This window comes from Chondrus crispus, genomic scaffold (genome assembly GCF_000350225.1).
Source record: "Chondrus crispus Stackhouse genomic scaffold, scaffold_106, whole genome shotgun sequence".
In the NCBI taxonomy this organism is placed as follows: Eukaryota; Rhodophyta; class Florideophyceae; order Gigartinales; family Gigartinaceae; genus Chondrus; species Chondrus crispus.
In genome coordinates this window covers 107,271-126,402 of record NW_005178929.1, presented here as the reverse complement: position 1 = coordinate 126,402, position 19,132 = coordinate 107,271, and the positions used below count along the sequence as shown (strand labels likewise).

At 50.9% G+C, this 19,132-nt stretch overlaps 8 protein-coding genes; 2 read left to right on the top strand and 6 right to left on the bottom strand.

Moving 5' to 3' along the window:
• Window positions 1-2,928: 2,928 nt before the first annotated feature.
• On the bottom strand, window positions 2,929-4,885 carry CHC_T00001628001 (hypothetical protein). XM_005712505.1 is given in 5 exon segments: window positions 2,929-3,285; window positions 3,487-3,657; window positions 3,775-4,285; window positions 4,465-4,766; window positions 4,767-4,885. 4 exon segments carry the CDS (start codon window positions 4,764-4,766, stop codon window positions 2,929-2,931), a joined length of 1,341 nt encoding a protein of 446 aa, XP_005712562.1. The 5' UTR covers window positions 4,767-4,885.
• Window positions 4,886-5,643: 758 nt separating this feature from the next.
• Window positions 5,644-6,922, bottom strand: CHC_T00010323001 (transformer-SR ribonucleoprotein, putative). The gene is made up of 2 exons (XM_005712504.1): window positions 6,416-6,922; window positions 5,644-6,183 (listed from the first exon to the last, which is right to left on the bottom strand). Exons 1-2 carry the CDS (start codon window positions 6,920-6,922, stop codon window positions 5,644-5,646), a joined length of 1,047 nt encoding a protein of 348 aa, XP_005712561.1.
• A 2,690-nt stretch (window positions 6,923-9,612) lies between these two features.
• Window positions 9,613-10,463, top strand: CHC_T00009307001 (similar to nifU-like iron-sulfur cluster protein Isu1). XM_005712503.1 is given in 4 exon segments: window positions 9,613-9,659; window positions 9,660-9,775; window positions 9,871-10,225; window positions 10,226-10,463. 2 exon segments carry the CDS (start codon window positions 9,660-9,662, stop codon window positions 10,223-10,225), a joined length of 471 nt encoding a protein of 156 aa, XP_005712560.1. The 5' UTR covers window positions 9,613-9,659; the 3' UTR covers window positions 10,226-10,463.
• A 168-nt stretch (window positions 10,464-10,631) lies between these two features.
• Window positions 10,632-11,512, bottom strand: CHC_T00009524001 (box H/ACA snoRNP component Nop10p). XM_005712502.1 is given in 5 exon segments: window positions 10,632-10,846; window positions 10,847-10,887; window positions 11,050-11,109; window positions 11,210-11,294; window positions 11,295-11,512. The coding sequence occupies 3 exon segments, from the start codon at window positions 11,292-11,294 to the stop codon at window positions 10,847-10,849; spliced, it is 186 nt and encodes a 61-aa protein (XP_005712559.1). The 5' UTR covers window positions 11,295-11,512; the 3' UTR covers window positions 10,632-10,846.
• A 1,721-nt stretch (window positions 11,513-13,233) lies between these two features.
• Window positions 13,234-14,512, top strand: CHC_T00010032001 (transformer-SR ribonucleoprotein, putative). The gene is made up of 2 exons (XM_005712501.1): window positions 13,234-13,740; window positions 13,973-14,512. Exons 1-2 carry the CDS (start codon window positions 13,234-13,236, stop codon window positions 14,510-14,512), a joined length of 1,047 nt encoding a protein of 348 aa, XP_005712558.1.
• Window positions 14,513-14,945: 433 nt separating this feature from the next.
• CHC_T00001625001 (hypothetical protein) lies at window positions 14,946-15,143 on the bottom strand. The gene has a single exon (XM_005712500.1). It carries the CDS (start codon window positions 15,141-15,143, stop codon window positions 14,946-14,948), a length of 198 nt encoding a protein of 65 aa, XP_005712557.1.
• A 2,090-nt stretch (window positions 15,144-17,233) lies between these two features.
• On the bottom strand, window positions 17,234-18,693 carry CHC_T00001624001 (hypothetical protein). XM_005712499.1 is given in 2 exon segments: window positions 17,234-17,724; window positions 17,725-18,693. The coding sequence occupies 1 exon segment, from the start codon at window positions 18,691-18,693 to the stop codon at window positions 17,725-17,727; it is 969 nt and encodes a 322-aa protein (XP_005712556.1). The 3' UTR covers window positions 17,234-17,724.
• A 99-nt stretch (window positions 18,694-18,792) lies between these two features.
• CHC_T00001623001 (hypothetical protein) overlaps window positions 18,793-19,132 on the bottom strand; it is a 513-nt gene continuing 173 nt past the window's right edge. The window contains exon 1 of the mRNA XM_005712498.1: window positions 18,793-19,132. This exon is cut by the window's right edge and continues 173 nt beyond it. Coding sequence (XP_005712555.1) covers window positions 18,793-19,132 — 340 coding nt within the window.

Here is a 19,132-nt window from a genome sequence, read left to right as displayed (position 1 = left end):
GCGGATCAAGAGAGCATCGAGTGCCTCAATGTAATTCTCGGGCTCCTTTACTCGCTGTCGTCCTCCACTACCTTCGTCCTCTTCTTCCTTCTCTCACTAATATCATGTTCCAAGGGAACTTTTTTCTTCCTACGATCACTCCGAGCTTTACCAGACCTCTTGCGATTTTTCTTGCCCTTCCCGACAGGCTGCAATTCAAGCTTCCGAACTTCTGCAATATCAAATGAATCGCAACCAACTCCACGGCATGCACCCAGCACACCGGGGCGATTTGCAAGCGCAAAGCGCTCGACAGGATCAAAAACGTGGCCCTTTTCGGCGTCAAGAACCACCACGTGGTCCAAGCGCTCGCCTAGATCGTCCAGAACAACGATTCGGATCAAGAAGGTGCCGTCCACACTGTCCCTCATCCACTTGCTGTGGCTTTCCAAGACGGAGACGCTGAACTTTTTCAGGCGGTACCTCCCAAGGTTTTTCTCATACCAGATTTGCAACTCTGCGAAGCTTCGAACTCTGAAAGGTCCCTTATGGAGCATTCCAAGTGCCGGACTCTCTCCTACAACGGAGTGCAGCGCGTTAGCGAACGAAGCACGCACGCACTCGCTGTGTGTTGCGCGGCAGAAGAGTGCTCGGTGCGTACGATAAGGCCTAGTCAGTTTCGTGGCCTCAAGATGACCGGGACCCCCAATACCCACGAACTCGTCTGGATGGCTGGTGCAATACTGGTCCAGCCACTCCAATGCTTGGGCTGTCTTCTGAGTACCGAACACGAGCTCAACCTCGGAGCTACCTTGCCCGTCCGGACGAGTTACTTCTATATCGGTAGTGACCGGGTTCCCTGCCGAATCGAGTACCGACACCGCATTCGCCTCGAAAGTATGAAAGTCCACCCTCTAGAAGGTCTTCCGCCCGCCAACGCTTCGATGCGATGCGTAGTACTGACCCGCACGGAAGCCGTGCGTACTACCCGAGGCCAATACCACCCTTCGAACCTCCCAACGGCGCTGCTCGTGCTCCGAAGCGCCTATTGCGTTAAGCAAGCCCCACCTCGCCAAGGTCACAACCTCGACCTTCCTTCCCTTCCTTTTCGACAACCAGTCCAGAAAAACCTCCGAAGTTCTTGTCCCGATGCTCAGCTTCTGGACGAATCGTTCTCGACTGAAGGTCAGCTCCGTGCCCCAGGCCACTACAAGGGCCTCACTGTACTTCCATTTCCCCCCGAGCCAAGCCATGGCCTCGACCGCGAGCTTCCCCTCACCCTCCACGAGCGACAGGCCAACCATCACGCGAGAGAGTGCACGACCCCCGATCCTTGGCCTGCCGGCTCTCTGTAGGTTCCAGGAGGTCGCACGCTGACTCGCGGAGGAAGTGACCCGTCGTTGGTGGAAGCTGGAAGGTGGGGAAGCAACGGCGCGCGGGAGTGATGATGAAGAAGCGGAGCGGTGATGCAATGCGCGAGGTCAACCGGCAGAGCGGTGAAGCGGTGCGAAACGTCGAGCGGCGGAGCAGCGATGCAGTGCGCGAGATCGAGCGGACACGGACGCGGAACTGTTGTATGGCGAGGACTTGCGGTGGCGCACAGGCGGTGGCTCCCGGAAGCTGTTGGTCCGCGCTGGATTTGGGGGTCCGAAAGGGCTCCGCGAGAGAAGGGGAATAACTCGACAAGCGAGCGCTCTTATCCTAGGCAAATCCGGAAGGCTGCTTCGCCAGGACAATGGATCGGAAGTCGAGCGGCGACGGCGCGGCCTCAGATCATATAGGGTTGGCGCCGACGGCGGATCAGCCGGCGCTGCGTGCCCTAATTTTAGGGCCAACAGGGGGTGTTTGGGAATATAGAAATTGAAGTTTATTTGTTTAGCCCTAAATCTGGGAAAAAAGGGAAATTATCCGCGCGACGCGCCGGCTGGAAATCCGGCGAGATAAAAGTCCGAGGGCGGTATCCCGACCGACCCTCGGGGGTAACTTGCTACCCTCTTACAGGGCCTGCGAAAAGTCGCGAAACTCTCCGTCCGAAGTATCCCCGTCCCCCTCACTCTCGCGAGTCCTTTCCCCCGCCGCTGCGCGCGAGGAGCGCGGCTACTACTAACCTCATCGTTCCCGTTCTCCCACAGAAAGAATGCCCACTGAGGAAACATGGGTTGCATCTCAGTGGTTCAGAAGCGCAAGCTCCTGAACCCAGAGTGCAGTGCCACGTTACTGTACGAAATGACGCCCTGACTAGGCAGGATACGACACGTGCCATGTTTGCCCATCGAAATGGATTACAGCTTTATTTAAAGGCAGGGCGGTGTCCTAGCTACAGTGTAGCTAGCAGTGATGTTCCAACCTTACATCCTACTGTAAATGTCCATCAGAGACGGCATTGATGAGAGAGGAGCACTACTAAGCAAAGCACTAATCATGCACCCCACCCTCGGCAACATGCAGTTTTCCAAGTTGTGCCGTGGTGCGATTCCACCATTTTCGGAACTTTGAAGCCTTCGTTTTAGTCATGAGGTCGTCTCTTTGAGCCGTAGATCGCTGCTTTGTCACACATAAATGGATGAGAAGAACACTCAACTAACACCTAACTCTATCCCTTCGCCGTAGGAAGAGACAAGCACAACTCTATAACGTTTTCATCTTTAATGATTTCTCTTTAAGTGCAATCTACCCCGTTAAAACTGGCCCCGCATGAAGTTAAATGAGATCTAGACACGAGCCAGAAAATGGTGGGGGGGCACTCTTTAAGTTGCGGCAGTCGCAACACGATTTACCTATCCATAGGCATTATGGTCGCATTACTTACTCCGTTCAAACATCAACGAAACTGTGCTCACTGAGTCTTGCAACCACCATCTACCAAGACTCTTTCTATCATGGGACAAGAGGGCAGAGTCTCTCAAAGAAATTGAACGCAAGACAAACCGGTTTCTATGTTTTTATTCATCAACGAACGTCGTGATTCAGATCCGCCAGGACGACCCAGTTGCCTTCAGCCGAAACCATCTTTAGTGAGTCAATCTGTCTCACATCGATGACCCCTTCCCGTAGTGCCAGACAAAAATTACCATCTCTCGAAAACGCCTTTACCCCAAGGTCAAGGCACCAGTTCGGCTCCACCTGTTTTTTTTGAACAGATTTGTGAAAATCCTTGCACTTATTTTGAAGCGTCTCTATCCGCTCAGCGCCTACGCCTACAGTCACGCTGCAGTCCTCGCTACGCTCGAGGCTAAGCATCAAGGGGCTGCGTATCACCGTGAATTCTCGATCCGGTCGGCAACGAGATCCTGGGGCACAGTGCATCTGGTGGGGCCAAAATCGGGAGGTGGCATTGTTTCGTGCGAAGGTTCTTGAGGCTGTTTGTCATCTGCAAAGCGGTGACAACCATGCCTTGGGGAATCTTTGGACCAGTCACGTGGAAGACTCGTGGTGGGAAGGGGAGGGTGACGTTTTTCGGATTCTGGTTTATATTGCCTTCTCTAGCTGTTCTCGCTTTGTCGCGACGGGATAGACAACTTTCTGAAGACACATTGACGCGTGATACAGTTCTAGTTGAAGACAATAGAGAACAAATTGAACTTGAAGATTCTTCCCGGCATGAACGCTATCCGTAGGGCGGGGGCAACATAAAAACGAATATGTCGAATAAACTGGACTTGTGAAATTTAGAAGAGCCTTTACACTTTAATTACATCTGGTTGAGCGAAGAAGTTGTTTGTTATCTGTTGTATGGTTTGCACATCAGCTGCTCTGGGCAAGGAATCCAACAACGGGGGGATCTACTTCTCAGACATTATTCAGGGCATCCAAAATCAAAGACTGCGACTCACCCATAGATTGATGTGTAATCGGAACGGGATGGGTCCTTGTCTGTCTATAGCCTTGCACAGGAACAGAGAGTCGATCTTGAGCCTTGTTTGTAGAAGCGATCAAAATTGTGGTGATAATCTTGTTCTTATATCTAGTCTCAGAAGCCAAGGTTGAGATTTCGTGCGTTCCATACGGGATGTCCGAGTTGGTCGAGAACATGTGGTTGAATCGAACGAAATCTGCACCGTGTCGTGGTTCGTCTGTCATGGCATCGAGGGGGGCACTCGCGAGTAACCGTGGCAGGGTAGGGGGTTCAGTGGTGTGATCCTCTTGCGGAAGTATAGAGAAATCGTACGATTCGACGGGAGAATTGGGGACATCTTGCGGGTAGATTTGGACGTTGGAGTCGTACTCGGGGACATTTGCTTTCACTACGACTATGTTGTTGAGGTTGCCGTGCTGGTCCCGTTCTGTGGGGAGAGCCGGACTATGTCTGTTTTGTGCAGGGTTGAGGGATCGTCACAAAGACCGAGTAGAAAGAGATTTTGGTGAGCGATGAGATGATTTTGTGAAGGGGATCGTGTCATTGTGTGCAGGCGGCAGCGCATGTGGAAGGGAACGAGTATTTGTAAAAAAAAATGGCGAAGATCCGCATGGGTTGTGGCGACTTACTTCCAGTTTCCATCGACGATAAACTTGTATTGGAAAGTGCCGACAGGAAGAGCCAAGACTGCTGTGAAATCGGTGGGGGAAGTTCTGGAGAGCGCTGCTTTTACCCTCCAATCGTCCCAAGCGCCTGTAACGTAAACGGAGCTCCCCCCAAAGCTCCAAATGAACTCGGTGATGGTAATGTTGGCGAGACTGCTTCCGTTGCGATCATCGTTGGATAAAGAAGCGGAAGATTCAGGAAGGTCGCCATCGGTGGATTCTTGAGTGGGGGCAAACTCATCGGCTCGCGAAGCTGCGACTCCCATATCCCTGTCCGCTCACGTTCATGCGAGGGCCCAGGGCGGGAGCGTCGTTAGCGGGAGATGGACGAGGAGAGGAAGACAGCGGCCTCCTCGGGAGAGAGGGAGGGGCAGGAGATGGGATTGTTGTCAAAGAGGAGCTCAGCGAGAGACTTGACGGTCAAGGTGAAGGTGGGAAGGGGCGACAGCCATGAGATGGAGCGCGCGAGGAGGCAGAGGAAGGGGAATTGCTAGAAGCCCTTGGATAGTGTGGGCACGCATCATCATGAGGGGAGTGGTTACATAAGCACTCGCCCTCTCCATTGGTTGTTCTGACCTCCGCTGGAGCTACTGTCGTAAACGGGCCCTGTAATTTGCTAATAAAGGGAGGGTTTCGACAGCTCGCGTACGATCCTGTCGAGAACAGCACAGTGGAAAATGGAATCCGCGTTCCATGACATCTCCCTTCACCCTCCCCCATGATAATGGTGGTCCCCTTCCCAAGGGAATCGTCTGTCACCTTCGCGCCTTTGCAAACAACCAAGAGCCATGCCATCATCACTCCTCGCTCTATCTGACAATTCATGTCACTTTTATTCCTTCTCCCCACATTCAAAACAAAGAATACCGTATGTACACAACTCTTCCTCGCACATTCCAAACTACCCCATACTTTCCCACAGGCTTGCATGTGATACCCAATAAGCCTCATTCAAAAAACGACAAACTCCTGTTTCACTTTTCAAATATTCCTTAGCGAATGCGATCCTCTTCCCCCAACTGCTACCTCACGCGTCGTCAACCATTTTCAAAGCGCCTGCGCAAAAAACACGCAACAAGCTTCTTTTTGCAGCAATATTCGCCCGAGCAAACACGCCAAGAGCCCAAACCTCACATTATACGGTCATACAAAATCATCAGCGGGCTCTCGGGGCACTGGTGCCTCCCTCTCCCTGAACCGCTGCTCCCCTGCATCCGCCCTAGAGCCATATCCGCCACCACCCTCGTACCTCCCCCGCTTTTGCTCACGTCCATCATACGATGGTCTCATCGGTTGCGGCCTGTAACCCCTGGGGTCCCATCCCCGGTCGTCGTACCGTCCCCGTCCATCACTTTCGTGTCTTCTCCCCCCATACCCGCCGCGTCTGTCCATTCCATACGGGTCGCCGTGCTCATACCCGCCGTAGTCCCTCGACCTCTTCATCCCAGAGTATCGGTCCCTGATGCGCCGGTCAATTCCCATGTACTCACCCGGGGTCCGCGAATGCGGTGCCTTCCGCTTCGCCTTCTCAACAGCTATTCGACGCCCCTCAAATTCAAAATCTCGCAGCGCTTCGATCGCTTGCGCAGCCTCCTCCTCGTGAAGCATTTTCACAAACCCAAACCCCCGGCATTCTCTCGAATGCGGGTCACGGACCACCACCGCAGAGTCCACTTTTCCAAACTGCGTCGTCGACAGAACCATATCGCATTTCGCAACAATCGCAAGCGCATCGCATCAAGCAAAGTCAACCACAAAACGTCAGAAACCAAATCCCACATGTGCAGCCGCAACTCCACCCCCAATTCCCCTCTCTACGCCCAATGCATCCATGCATCCGTTTCTGACATTCCTGCTCCATCATTCACTCTCAAACATCTACCACCTCTCCCTCTTACAAAAATGCAAACCGTACCTTACTGAACAGAACCACCAATTGTTCCTCAATCACATGCTTTGCCACGTTTCTCACAAACAAATTCACAAGTTCACTACCACCTTGCTCATCGGATGGCCCTGAGCCGCCGTTCCTTTCTCTTTCTTTGCCACGTACTTCTTCCCCGTCAGCTTTCTCAGCATCCCTCCGCTCCTCCCCACCTTCGCGACGTCCCTCATGGTCCTCACCTCTCGCCTCATCCCGCGGCTCCTTCACCTCTCCCCGCCCCACTCCTCTCTCTTCATCCGCATTTTGCTTCTCCGTTGACGGCCCAGTCTCACGATCTTCACCAGCTTCCTTGCCGCTTTCCCGCCTCTCATCCTCATCCCCCAGTGAAGGTTTGTGCTCGTGCTCCACACGGTCGGTCTCCTCTGCGTCGCCGTCATATTGTGTCTCGGCACCGCGGGTTTCCTTTCGTTCCTCCTTCTGGTCTGAACGAGACTCACGATCCTCCATGACATCTCTGTCGTCCTTTGGTGAGCTCATGTTTTCCAATGACCGTGCGATATACACTTCAGCTGTGGTATGCTGACCGCGCAAAATTTACAGCTCGCTCTCCCAGGGGTCGTTCAGTCAACACTCGTATTGCGTATTCTCGGGAAACGCAAACTTTGTCCTCGTGACACCTTGTGCAACTGTAGTTGGACGGTCTTGCTCGTCGGCGCTTTGTAGGCACTGTTGAAGTGATGAGTCAAGTTGTGATAGCGAGGTAGAATTTCGGTAGGGTGCAAATTTGAAAAATTCTGGTCCTGTCTGTTCAACTTCCCATTGCTCCCCCTCTGCCTGCCCCCAGGATGGGGTTTTGCTGTACGGTACTCTGTTCCGTATGTATACGTGTACTGTATGGTAGTTCCGACCCTTTCAAGAACTCTTTTCCACTCCGGAGTGTGAAAGACTCGCTCCAGTTCGCGACCTCTCGGCGCTCGACTGGAGAGTCGTAGGTGAAGGGGCATGTACTGTGCAGGTTTGGCTATTTATCGTGATGCTCATCAGCCGCTGCTGTGCGTTATTAGATTTGTGCTGCATCTTTGGCTTCAGGACAATCATGCTCCTTTTCCTTGCCTTTTCTTCATTTCATAACAATACGGTTCCTATTCATTGACCTAATTTTGCGGTGCATCAAGATAGCACAAGGTGACATCGCCATACGGGCAAGTTATCGGTTCAATGCGAGCATATGTTTCACAGCTGCTTATGCACGTCTCAAGAAGCGACCTCACTGTCCTCCCTCAATGATAAGATTGCCTGAAAACCATGAACGACTTATCTCCAATTGCATTTCCGGATAACTATCTATCTGTTCTGATAAACCCGTTAAAAAATAAGGTGGATTCGTAAAAGCGGTCGACCCGTGAGCCTTGGACTGCGATTTGGTTTACGTCGAAGATTGATCGAGGCGACGTACGCGTAGAAGCTGGCGGCCATGTTAGTTGTCCGGCTTCCCTAGGTCATTTGGTGAAACCAGCGTTCAGAGCAGCAGATGCCAGGTAGAGAAAAAGTTGAGGGTGCATATCCTTGACGCTTGATTGAATACTTGTAAATTCCTGTCCTGGCCTCAAGGCAGTATTTCTAACAATTATAGAACTCTGACTCCACACTTCCTTTGAAATGTATAATATTGAAGCCGCTCGAGATTTTCGCAATCATGTCCGAAACACCCTCAAACAAGGAGCGCAACAATTCCTGTAGTCTTCGAAAGTTTTCTAGTGGTTGTCAGGGGACCGTGGCTACGCGATCTCTCGTCGTTAAAGCGCGTGAATCCTAGACTACCATAGAAATGAGTTAAGGTACCAGTCCATGGTGGTGCAGATTGTTTTGGCTTATCTCTGTATTTATGTTGCTTGTAATAGACAGAGCAGCGACTGCGTAGAACTGAGCTGATTTAAATTCTTGTTGGAGCCGTTCGTGCACTTTTGTGCGGTAAAGGTTTCTTTCGTCGATTTCAGTGTGATTGCAACCGTCGTTATTAGTGATGCCGAACAGTTTTATCAATGAAAAGCAAAAACAAATCTCCTTAAGATGGTGCTTCAGCATCTGTAACGAGCCTAAAGACTCGCTAGGAGACCTTTCCTTTTTCAAAAAGCTAGGTTGAGGTCTGCGTGAGATTAAAAAAGGACTGTGATTGAGCTGGAAATGTGCGATATATTTCTTGACCGTTCTTCGCACGTACCAACCTAGAACCTTGATGCCGTTTTGTGCGGCATAGCCATGAAGGCCTTCTTCTAGATATGGAAGATCGGGACCTGCTTAAGAGGAAAGTTTGTTACACAGTAGCAAACTCTATCTAGCCATAGATTGGAGCTCATTGAACAAAGCAGGGGATCTTTTCGTTGTAGCACAATTTTAACTAAGATGCAAAAAAAACGACTCTTAAAAAGCGGGCCTTGTGTCAGGCTTTGTGTCCCCTCTAGAGAGACTAGATAGAACTTCTCTATGGGTAAAGCTTCCTAATGCGGCGATCAACCCGGTGTTAAAGATTGGGCTACAACTGCAAAGCATTTCGGTTGCACAACTCAGCGGGAAGAAGAAGCAATTCATCATTTGTAATGCTGCTTCTGACTGAAGAATATTGAAAATTGTGAAAGAGTGACTGCAACAGAGTGAGGAACGAGTGAGGAATATCTGACCTGAGGGGCAACCTTCACTGAGCCCCTTGTGTGCAAAAAAGTTATAAAGGACTCCAAACGTTACTTAGCTGCAGGAGCAGTCGGGGAATTATGGGGATGACCACGAGAGCATGCTGGGATCATGATCCAGTGTTCTTTGCGAGATCTAACCAGGTTCAAAAGCTTGTAACATGTTCCTTATCTAACACGCGAGGTCTAACCCAAAATGGCACTGTTACGACATGTCTTCACGGCCTCAGGGCATATTGACCATTGCGGCAGCCTGTCCATTCACACGTCTTAAATTTTCTCTGCGAATGCCCCCACACACATTGGCCTTGTTCTAGGCGGCTGAGAACCACAAATTTTTCTCCATGGGGCTGTCATACTGTCCACCGAAAAGTAAACAGAAAATAATAGTTTACGGCGAGACTCAAGAAGTCATCAAATTTTTTCTTCGTTCCGGTATGATACCTCGGTTACAGTAGAGCATGGAGCTATCTCCTACTAATGTAGCTACAGATGAACCAGAATTTCTCGACATCGGCTTGTCTAAACAACCGTGCTTCCATTTTTTTCGTTGAGAAAGGAGACTGTGAATTCGTGTATCATCTGAAATGCAGAGGCTCAGCGTTGCAGCGGTCACCAAAGCACGACATGCCGTGCGCCCGTCGTACGCCAGTGCCGCTCGGGCCTACCACGACAAGGTAATTGACCACTACGAGAATCCAAGGTATGTGTATCACCCGACTTCATTTAATTTCTATTGCGACTCTGCCAACTCGAAGAAAACTAATCTGTGAAATTTATTGTCACCTTGTTTCACAGAAATGTCGGAAGTATGGACAAGAACGACAAGAACGTGGGCACAGGTCTCGTCGGAGCCCCTGCATGCGGTGACGTAATGAAACTTCAAATCCGAGTGAATAACGACGGGGAAATTGTGGAGACTGCTTTCAAAACGTTTGGCTGCGGATCTGCCATTGCGTCGTCGTCGTTAGCAACCGAATGGGTGAAGGGCATGAACGTAGATGACGCTAGGAAGATCAAGAACAGTGATATCGCAAAGGAATTGAGTCTACCTCCTGTTAAATTGCACTGCTCCATGCTCGCTGAAGATGCCATCAAGGCAGCTATCGCAAATCTGAAGGAGAAGCGGACGGAAGCTGGTGCTCAGAACTAGATGTGGGACGGTGTGGTCTGATTTCCGTTGTGTAATAGAGTTGGGATAATGCAGTGTATTGTTGCATTGTTGTTTGCGCTTGCGGGTATGGGATAGCTGAGTGAGAAGTTCCTGCTACTACTCTTATCGTAGCGTTGTGTATAAAAGTTTGGTAGTGCATAGGCGTATGCACAACCAGTAATTCCGGCGGGCACTACGCTTCCGCTTAAATACATAGTAAGTATCACGGGACGGAAAAGTGCATTTCTACAATAGATAGAGCGTGTGGCAGCTGACAGAGCATGCGGTACGATGTAGTCGATAATGGAGCCATGCTTTCTGAAGGATGTCTGCGCAAAGCCACGACTCCGTTTTCACCTCTCTTAAAACCGAAGTGTGTACTTTTGACGAGAGAGGGCACTCTCTCCAGTGCAGCATGTAGCAAGATTCGAGCTATTTCTGAACAAGCGCAGAATGAGGAACAGGAGCAGCAATGGCGCTCCTCGAAATTCTCGGGACAGTGTTTACAATGAGCAAATAGCGGACATATTCACAGGTACAAGGACAACCGACTACTTGCCGAGACTTCTAAACTCCGCATCGCTCCGCCCGCGAACCATACGGCGAAACTACTGCGGTACGTTACTTCTCAGAGCTGGTCTTCCTCTGGGTCGGCAAAAGACCTGTATATGTAGCAAAATAGGCATCATTGAGCGGGACTAAGGTCAGTACGAAAATATGCACAGACGTGACAAGGGCCGCTGCGAATAAGGTTCCAGGAGACATAATTTGACAATTACCACATGGAGCTACTCATCAAATGTCGTGAGATGGCAATCACCTACCAAACCTCTTCTTGGTAATCACACGGTGCCGGCTGTACTGGTCATCTGGGGAGAAGCGACCTGTTTCGAGAGAAGAAAAAGCGTTGAGGAAAGGATTAAGCCTGTTAGAGCTTGCATGTGCGAAGAAGGTCCCACAAGAGCATAGAACATTGAGGCGTACATGGGTGGGCAGACTTTGTCGGTTTGCCATCTGGGCTGACCTTCTTCAGCGTATAGGTCCCGTCTTCCGTCTTCATGAGGTACATTTTTGCTGAGCTCGCAAACTTCCACTAAGGATTGCCTTTGGGTTCGCCCTGAAAGAAGGAAAGCGGATTGAGGAATTGAAGGAACTAATTACGCGGATTGATATCTGTGAGATGTCCGCCCGGATTCACACCGCCGATGAACATGCGAGTGGGTCGAGAATTCTGGCACCGTATCGCATCCAAGAGTGGACACGTGGTGCGCATGCAGCCTGTACACGTGTCGTCTCATTCTGTGAGTAACCCCATTCGGCTCGGCAAGACAAGACAATACATTTTTTACGTTATATTTGAAACCCATTCTGATCTGATGCTGATCCATAGTTTCGGCCGTGCGCCCCGGTGCGCGTCGCTTGTGCTGTACAGTCCTTGCAGCAATCTCATATTCACTTTTGATAGAAAAATTTTCGGGGATCCCTCGTGACGGCCTCGGGTTTCACTTCCGTGCTTCCGTATAAAGTCTCCCGGTCGCCTGCGACATCATCCCCCCCCCTCCCCCCACAGATCGCGTTCTCCTTGTCATGAAATTCTCTTTTCGCTTTTTACTAAAGGAGACTGGGCTTGGGAACATTAAGTGATCGACTTTTTCAATTTTTTCTGTTGCTTTGCAACCTCCCCTAATCGACATTCTCGCTCCTCGATGCTTGTTAAGTGTCAAATTGGCGGGGATGTCATCCTTGTGTATCTTCGCGATCAGATGTCTGTTCTATCGCCCGTGATAAGCATAGACTGATTTCTAAGCCTGCTATTACGACGGGAAGATCTCAGATCTATTGCCAGCAACGGTAGTAGCACCCGCGATCGCCCCATTCACGACTAACAATTTTCTCTCACATTTTTATGTTCGCGCATTCGTATTCACTTTATGCATCGGTCCTCTGCAGGCTGAATGCGGAGCCTCGAAGTGAGCACGCGCATTGCCGTCGACATCATTGGGTTCCATATGTCGCAAGCAGCGATGATGATGCCGACACCCAAGCAGATCATCGTTAGACAAGATCGAAGATCGCCGTACATACTTGTCTCATTCGTACCTGACATCATTGAGACAATAGCATTGTGCGTCTTACTCCAGCCCTGGCGAACACAATCGTGTGCGAGATAGCGACCTATGATCGCCATTCACTCTTCAACGAAGTCCAGCATGTTTCACGATTAACCAGTGCACGATATCTCAAGAAAGGCTGGCCAATGTAGGCGTCCTCGTTAGTTCATGAGAATCAACCAGTGATAAATATAGCAGGCCGTTTGGATCGAGAGGCATATCTGCCCGCAGGCATTCTTGTAGAGTAGGAAGGCAATACTTTGTGATTGACTCGGCGTTTTACGAGGCGACATCCGCTGTCCCGGTGGACCCTTTCCGCCAACAAAATCCCGTGCTTTTCAAACAACTGGAGAGTTGAAAAGTGCTCTCAACCTCTTTGACCAGATTTCGCACGGCAGTTGCCGATGACAACATTTTGGTAAATAACCAGACCCGCATAACACATGCCCTTTCATAAACACTGCGTCGGTCAAAAGACGAGAGGTCGTCAACTCAGGATGCAAGCGTGAGACAGGCCTTGAAAGGGTCGCCTCTCTGTACAATAGTGTCTACAATACAGTACACGTACACGTACCCAATACAGCAATACAGCCACCTGGGGGCAAATGGAGGGGGAGGAATAGACACTGGAAAGGACAGGACCTAAAATTTTCCAATTGCACCCTACCGAAAATCATTCCTTGGCACTCCGTCTCGTCCCTTGACCAACGTCTTCGAAACAACGACGAGCAAGACCGTCCAACTACAGCTGCGAAAGGTGTCACGAGGACAAAGTTTGTGTTTCCCGAGAATACGCAATACGAGTGTTGACTGAACGACCCCTGGGAGAGCGAGCTGTAAATTTTACGCGGCCAGCATACAACAGCTGAAGTGTATATCGCACGGTCATTGGAAAACATGAGCTCACCAAAGGGCGACAGAGATGTCATAGAGGATCGTGAGTCTCGTTCAGACCAGAAGGAGGAACGAAAGGAAACCCGCGGTGCCGAGACACAATATGACGGCGACGCAGAGGAGACCGACCGTGTGGAGCACGAGCACAAATCTTCACTGGTGGATGAGGATGAGAGGCGGGAAAGCGGCAAGGAAGCTGGTGAAGATCGTGAGACTGGGCCGTCAACGGAGAAGCAAAATGCGGATGAAGAGAGAGGAGTGGGGCGGGGAGAGGTGAAGGAGCCGCGGGATGAGGCGAGAGGTGAGGACCATGAGGGACGTCGCGAAGGTGGGGAGGAGCGGAGGGATGCTGAGAAAGCTGACGGGGAAGAAGTACGTGGCAAAGAAAGAGAAAGGAACGGCGGCTCAGGGCCATCCGATGAGCAAGGTGGTAGTGAACTTGTGAATTTGTTTGTGAGAAACGTGGCAAAGCATGTGATTGAGGAACAATTGGTGGTTCTGTTCAGTAAGGTACGGTTTGCATTTTTGTAAGAGGGAGAGGTGGTAGATGTTTGAGAGTGAATGATGGAGCAGGAATGTCAGAAACGGATGCATGGATGCATTGGGCGTAGAGAGGGGAATTGGGGGTGGAGTTGCGGCTGCACATGTGGGATTTGGTTTCTGACGTTTTGTGGTTGACTTTGCTTGATGCGATGCGCTTGCGATTGTTGCGAAATGCGATATGGTTCTGTCGACGACGCAGTTTGGAAAAGTGGACTCTGCGGTGGTGGTCCGTGACCCGCATTCGAGAGAATGCCGGGGGTTTGGGTTTGTGAAAATGCTTCACGAGGAGGAGGCTGCGCAAGCGATCGAAGCGCTGCGAGATTTTGAATTTGAGGGGCGTCGAATAGCTGTTGAGAAGGCGAAGCGGAAGGCACCGCATTCGCGGACCCCGGGTGAGTACATGGGAATTGACCGGCGCATCAGGGACCGATACTCTGGGATGAAGAGGTCGAGGGGCTACGGCGGGTATGAGCACGGCGACCCGTATGGAATGGACAGACGCGGCGGGTATGGGGGGAGAAGACACGAGAGTGATGGACGGGGACGGTACGACGACCGGGGATGGGACCCCAGGGGTTACAGGCCGCAACCGATGAGACCATCGTATGATGGACGTGAGCAAAAGCGGGGGAGGTACGAAGGCAGCACTCCATATGGCCATCGAGGGATGGAGAGCGAACATCGTCTGAGAGAGAGAGAGCCGCCTGTCCCACGAGAGCCCGCAGATGACTGTGTGTAACGACATTTGAAACCTTTGCTCAGCACTCACCGAGCAATTTGGCGTTTAGAGTCAACATTTATCAATGCCTGGCCATGAATGGTACGGGGATTGGATTTAGTGATGTACCTAGATGCTGTGTTTGGTTGTTATCAGCGGAAGCAGTTCAGGAATTGCCCGAATTAGTTTGTCCAGAGAGCGTTGGAATGCTGCATCACAAGTCAACGATGGAATGAGGCAGAAGCATGCGAAGAAGTGTCTGCCGATGAGTAACTCTCTTGTTGGAAAAATGCTTTGATCAAAGCCGTCTCGAGTGAGGCAAGCTCGGATCAGTTTTATTTCACTCCCAGGCAATGCGTCGCAGCCGGCAAGCGATATTCATGATATTCTTGAGTCAAATTAAGTTCTGCCTTTTTAAAACGTCAATGATCTACTTGATACTCATGAAAAGTCTTCACAGCTTTCTAAGTACCGGACTTGTGCAACCGTGTGCATTCTGCTGTATCCTCTGAAAACCCAACCCGAAATACTGACGAGTAGTTGCCTCAGCAGTCCAGCGATGCGAGGTGCGAAAAACGAATTCTTGCACTACTACAGCTACTGTGCAACAGGACTGGCGCCTGCTGTGAAGTTTGATCCTAACTCTTACCATTGACTGGGATTATCGCAAACAACTAGATGCCGTGACACGAATGTCGATTGATTTTAGCACTTCCCCGAGATTCGCATAGGCTGTATCTCGGACGAACGAAAGGGGAGGGGTTCGGAAAGAAAAAACTGTTGTATAGCGCAGCACTCGATTAACGTCGTCGGTATATCTATTCTATACAGATTCTCGTTAGATCTTGATTGAGTCATCCCCCTCAACAGAAATTTCGAGCTTTAAGCCGCCGCCCCGACCCGGAACAAGAGCTGTAACGGGATCTCCCACATTTGCTGGAGATGGCATCGTTGGAAGACCCTCAATATCGCCCATGCGCACAGAAACCGATGCACCCACTAGGCTACCATTATACGAAATATCGATGATTGGCGCCTTGTTCTTCATTTGTTTCGGATAGTAGACGTCAGTTGCGGAGGCCGTGACTTCCGTCATGGCCATAGATACGCGGTCCTTCTCAAAGCTTTTCTCGTAAACCATGGTGATTTCCGGTGCCAAATTCCGTATGCTGGCAGGGAAGTAGGCCGAATACAATGACTCGTCCGGGGCGACGTCTGAATTCTTCGCTTCGCTCTCTGGGTCTTCCTCGGGTGCCTCCTCACCGTCCTCGCCGGAGGGTGGGGTTGGTTTAGGAGACCTTACGAAAGCACCCTTGAAGAACTCCATTGCGTCAAGCCTAGCTATCAAGCCCGTCTTCTCCTCGACTTCGGGCTTAAACTTGGCGTTGGACTGCATGTCGGCGGGCATGTCAGGAACGTTCTTGGTCATCCCGTCGTCAGTCCAAGCCCTGTAGAAGGCTTCACCGCCCGGAAAGCCGCCTGTGAAGACATTCTCTTTCCACAAGGAATTTCCAACAGTGGTGAAGCGGGAGGGCTCCTTGGAATCAGTATCGGCGGCCATTCGCAACGACGCCACGCGCGGCGCGACGCGGGCCGAGGAAATGGAGGTGCCGCGGAAGGATTTGGGGCCGACGGTCAAGCCTGGTGCGGGTACAAACGCCATCTTCTTGCGCACGTCAACTCGCGAGGGGAGGAAGAATGATAAGATAAGGTACGAGCAGAAAGTCGGTTGGGAAGACGGGAATGGCAGCTGATGAATGATTTCGGGGAATTCAACACGGTTGTCTTGGCAAACTCTTTGCAAGGTGGGACGCGGATGGATCGGATGCTGTTGTTGTTGCAGGCAGGGGAAGCCAAAAGATCAGAACGGGAGGTGATGTGAGGTTCTGGTGGAGATCAGTGTTGGGTACTTGTCTATTAATGATTGGACTGATTGTTGGCCATATAGAATGGGGCTTATGACGGCGCATGTATAGTGCAACCCCCCTCTAATTGGCACTATGAGCACTCTCCAGAAGGCGCACTACTACGCGTACTGCGCTGCAGTTACCCTTCGAAGGGTAGGTGTACACGTTTAGTGATAGCCTGCCACCTAGTACAATAGAAAGAATAGAAAGAACACCTAGTAGAAAGAACAGACGAGAAAGTTTTGTATCATACTGTACCCTTGGTACCTCACAGATGGCACGTGCACAGCTGTGCAAATTACAGACGTCGAAGAAAATCTCTCGTCGATACTGTAGCAAGCCGCTCTGATTAGATGCAAGCCGTATCGCGCACACGGCAACGAGAGAATAGCCAAGAGAGCTGCCAAGTGGACGTATCGTTTCGCTTTCAAAATGGCTTCCGCACCGACCCCGCTACGGTTCCAAGTTGGAACTTCCAACGCACTTTCATGAAACTTCTGAAAGAATGATAGTCGCCTTCCATCTGCAGAGCACCGTAGAGAGAAGCAGACGATGGAAAAGTCACACTGTACCATATGGACGAAAGTGGAGAAAGAATCGAAGGTTTGTTCATACGTCCTCAATTCCCAGCGCTGACGTCAGGCCATTTCTTCTAAAACAATTCACTCACTGCGCCTTGCGCGATCGGCTTCTCTCACATCATTTGCTCTCCCGTGTACAAAGCATGACTTACTTCCAGCCGCTTCCAAAACCAAGTCCACAACACCACATTCTTACTGATTTGGAGACTTGCCCTGGTGACCTTCCATATAGAGAACGATCGCTGCATGCGTGGCGACAGACTAAATTTATATCTAAAAAGCACGCAGTACTTCGATTACTTGCAAAATATCGGGTCGTGACCATCCTCCCTGTCGAATAAGACCTTCTTTTCTACTTGGTCATGCCGTTCCGCGGCTCCGTCTTGAACTCGACGCTATACCCCGGACATGAGGCGACGACTCGTAGGATCAGGGTTCGCTCACCGGGAAGCTCAAATGGTATTTCTACCATACTAACTATCATGAGCGGCCAACCGTACTCATTTTGGCGTTTGTAGTTTCCATTCCGCTCAAGATGCAGTCGGGCTGTTCCGACGGAGAAAGGCTGTGCAACCTCTAGACTGGTGCGTCAAATCACACCGGTAACGTACGAGAGAATCCCAAAATTTTGATCACCGAGAAATCGAACATAAATATATCCTCGACTACACAAACAAAACAATGTAAACACAGCTCCCTTCCCAAAAATACCGTTCAGCTTGCTCATACAACCGCATGCCTTTTCTTATCTTGATATCTGTCTCACGTCCTTAAGATTCTTCGCTTGCTCCAGCCGAGAAAGCGTCTTCTCTAACTCTCTGTCGTTTTCATCATCGTACCAAGAACTGATTGGTATAGCGTTCTCCGGTTGCAATGCGTAGCTCAACGGACTATTATCCAGGATGAAAACCCGTTTCAAATCGCGACCCAGCTTTCTCATATCCTTCACGTAACAACCACCGACAAGAACGCAATGTTCGCGATACAATCTAAGCTTAACATGCCTGCTTGGATCAAGTACATCCATAACCGGGTTCGCATACAAAGCCAGCGACGCCGTAAAAACTACCACCTCAAACGACTGGCTGCATGTCGCCAAAAATTCATCTACAAACGGCCGCTTCTTAACGTACACCGTGTGCTTGTCACCGGGCATCTCCAGCGGCACAGAAAAATCGGAACCGCTCGGAAACGGGTCGAAGCTACTGTGGACAAGGGTTTCATCCAAGTCTAGTACCAAACATATACGGTCCTTCGTGTTAGGGGGAAGGCTTGGCAGCAGCGGACTCTTCGGTTCATACGTCGGTTCAAGGGACCGTAACCAATGAGCGTGCTCTGCACTTATCCTTTCCGTCTCATCCTCCGGTGTTGGCGTTTTCCCAAAGCAACCGCAAGTGCGCTCGAGCCAAGTCTTTTTCTTTGGAGGTGAGGGAATAAATGGCGGTATGGAGGATTCATCGCTCTCACGGACATCATCAATATCGCTTACAGGGCGACGGTCTGCACCTCCAAAAAATCCGTGGGACGAACGACGATGAGGCGACGTGGGGAGAAGGCGGCGGAAGGCTGGTGGCGTTTTCGGAAAATCAGAGCGCGGAGAAAAGACGAATCGACGCGAACGGGCCACTTCAGGTGATGGCAAGTTTGGTGCGTTGGCCCCTGGAGACTGTGGCACGGAGTGAATGACATCGGCGGGCGACGGGGCGGCGGCCATGGCGTGGCGAAGCACAAATAAATGCGGTAAGCCCTTGCTGCAAGACGCCCGACGGAGAAATAACGGGTAGCGATAGGCCCCGTCGCACACCGGAGAGCCTTAAATGGGTTGAAAAAGGCCACTGCTTGAAGATAAAAAGTCGGCGACGGTTCGGGCGGGTCGTCTGGAGTGCAGGCGTGCCTCACCGGAACGCCAAGGAATCTCCAAAAAATCGCAGCGAAGGAAGAAACGAAAGGCGACGAGTGCCGATACCCAAGCAAGAAATGCAAGATGGGAGTGTGCCTTTCTGCCTGGGACTGGCGCGGTGCGGGCGGGGGTGTGAGTCAGCGACGACAACGGGATTTTCAATGCGTACCGCAGTGATACGTACGTACAGTGGCCTCCGTTCCTTCGGATACAAGAATAAAGACGCGAAATCAAACCTGAAGCACAAGCGAAT

Excerpts from the sequence above, each read along its gene's own strand:
- CHC_T00001628001 (XM_005712505.1), bottom strand. The coding sequence starts at position 4,766 with ATGGGAGTCGCAGCTTCGCGAGCCGATGAGTTTGCCCCCACTCAAGAA. Across the intron at positions 4,286-4,464 it reads ATCGTCGATGGAAACTGGAA|ACATAGTCCGGCTCTCCCCA; the intron begins GTAAGTCGCCAC and ends TGCACAAAACAG. Across the intron at positions 3,658-3,774 it reads TTTTGGATGCCCTGAATAAT|GCTCTTCTAAATTTCACAAG; the intron begins GTCTGAGAAGTA and ends TAAAGTGTAAAG.
- CHC_T00010323001 (XM_005712504.1), bottom strand. The coding sequence starts at position 6,922 with ATGAGCTCACCAAAGGACGACAGAGATGTCATGGAGGATCGTGAGTCT. Across the intron at positions 6,184-6,415 it reads TGGTGGTTCTGTTCAGTAAG|TTTGGAAAAGTGGACTCTGC; the intron begins GTACGGTTTGCA and ends TCGACGACGCAG.
- CHC_T00009307001 (XM_005712503.1), top strand. The coding sequence starts at position 9,660 with ATGCAGAGGCTCAGCGTTGCAGCGGTCACCAAAGCACGACATGCCGTG. Across the intron at positions 9,776-9,870 it reads GACCACTACGAGAATCCAAG|AAATGTCGGAAGTATGGACA; the intron begins GTATGTGTATCA and ends CTTGTTTCACAG.
- CHC_T00009524001 (XM_005712502.1), bottom strand. The coding sequence starts at position 11,294 with ATGTACCTCATGAAGACGGAAGACGGGACCTATACGCTGAAGAAGGTC. Across the intron at positions 11,110-11,209 it reads GACAAAGTCTGCCCACCCAT|GTCGCTTCTCCCCAGATGAC; the intron begins GTACGCCTCAAT and ends CTCTCGAAACAG. Across the intron at positions 10,888-11,049 it reads GATTACCAAGAAGAGGTTTG|GTCTTTTGCCGACCCAGAGG; the intron begins GTAGGTGATTGC and ends CTACATATACAG.
- CHC_T00010032001 (XM_005712501.1), top strand. The coding sequence starts at position 13,234 with ATGAGCTCACCAAAGGGCGACAGAGATGTCATAGAGGATCGTGAGTCT. Across the intron at positions 13,741-13,972 it reads TGGTGGTTCTGTTCAGTAAG|TTTGGAAAAGTGGACTCTGC; the intron begins GTACGGTTTGCA and ends TCGACGACGCAG.
- CHC_T00001625001 (XM_005712500.1), bottom strand. The coding sequence starts at position 15,143 with ATGGTAAGAGTTAGGATCAAACTTCACAGCAGGCGCCAGTCCTGTTGC.
- CHC_T00001624001 (XM_005712499.1), bottom strand. The coding sequence starts at position 18,693 with ATGGCCGCCGCCCCGTCGCCCGCCGATGTCATTCACTCCGTGCCACAG.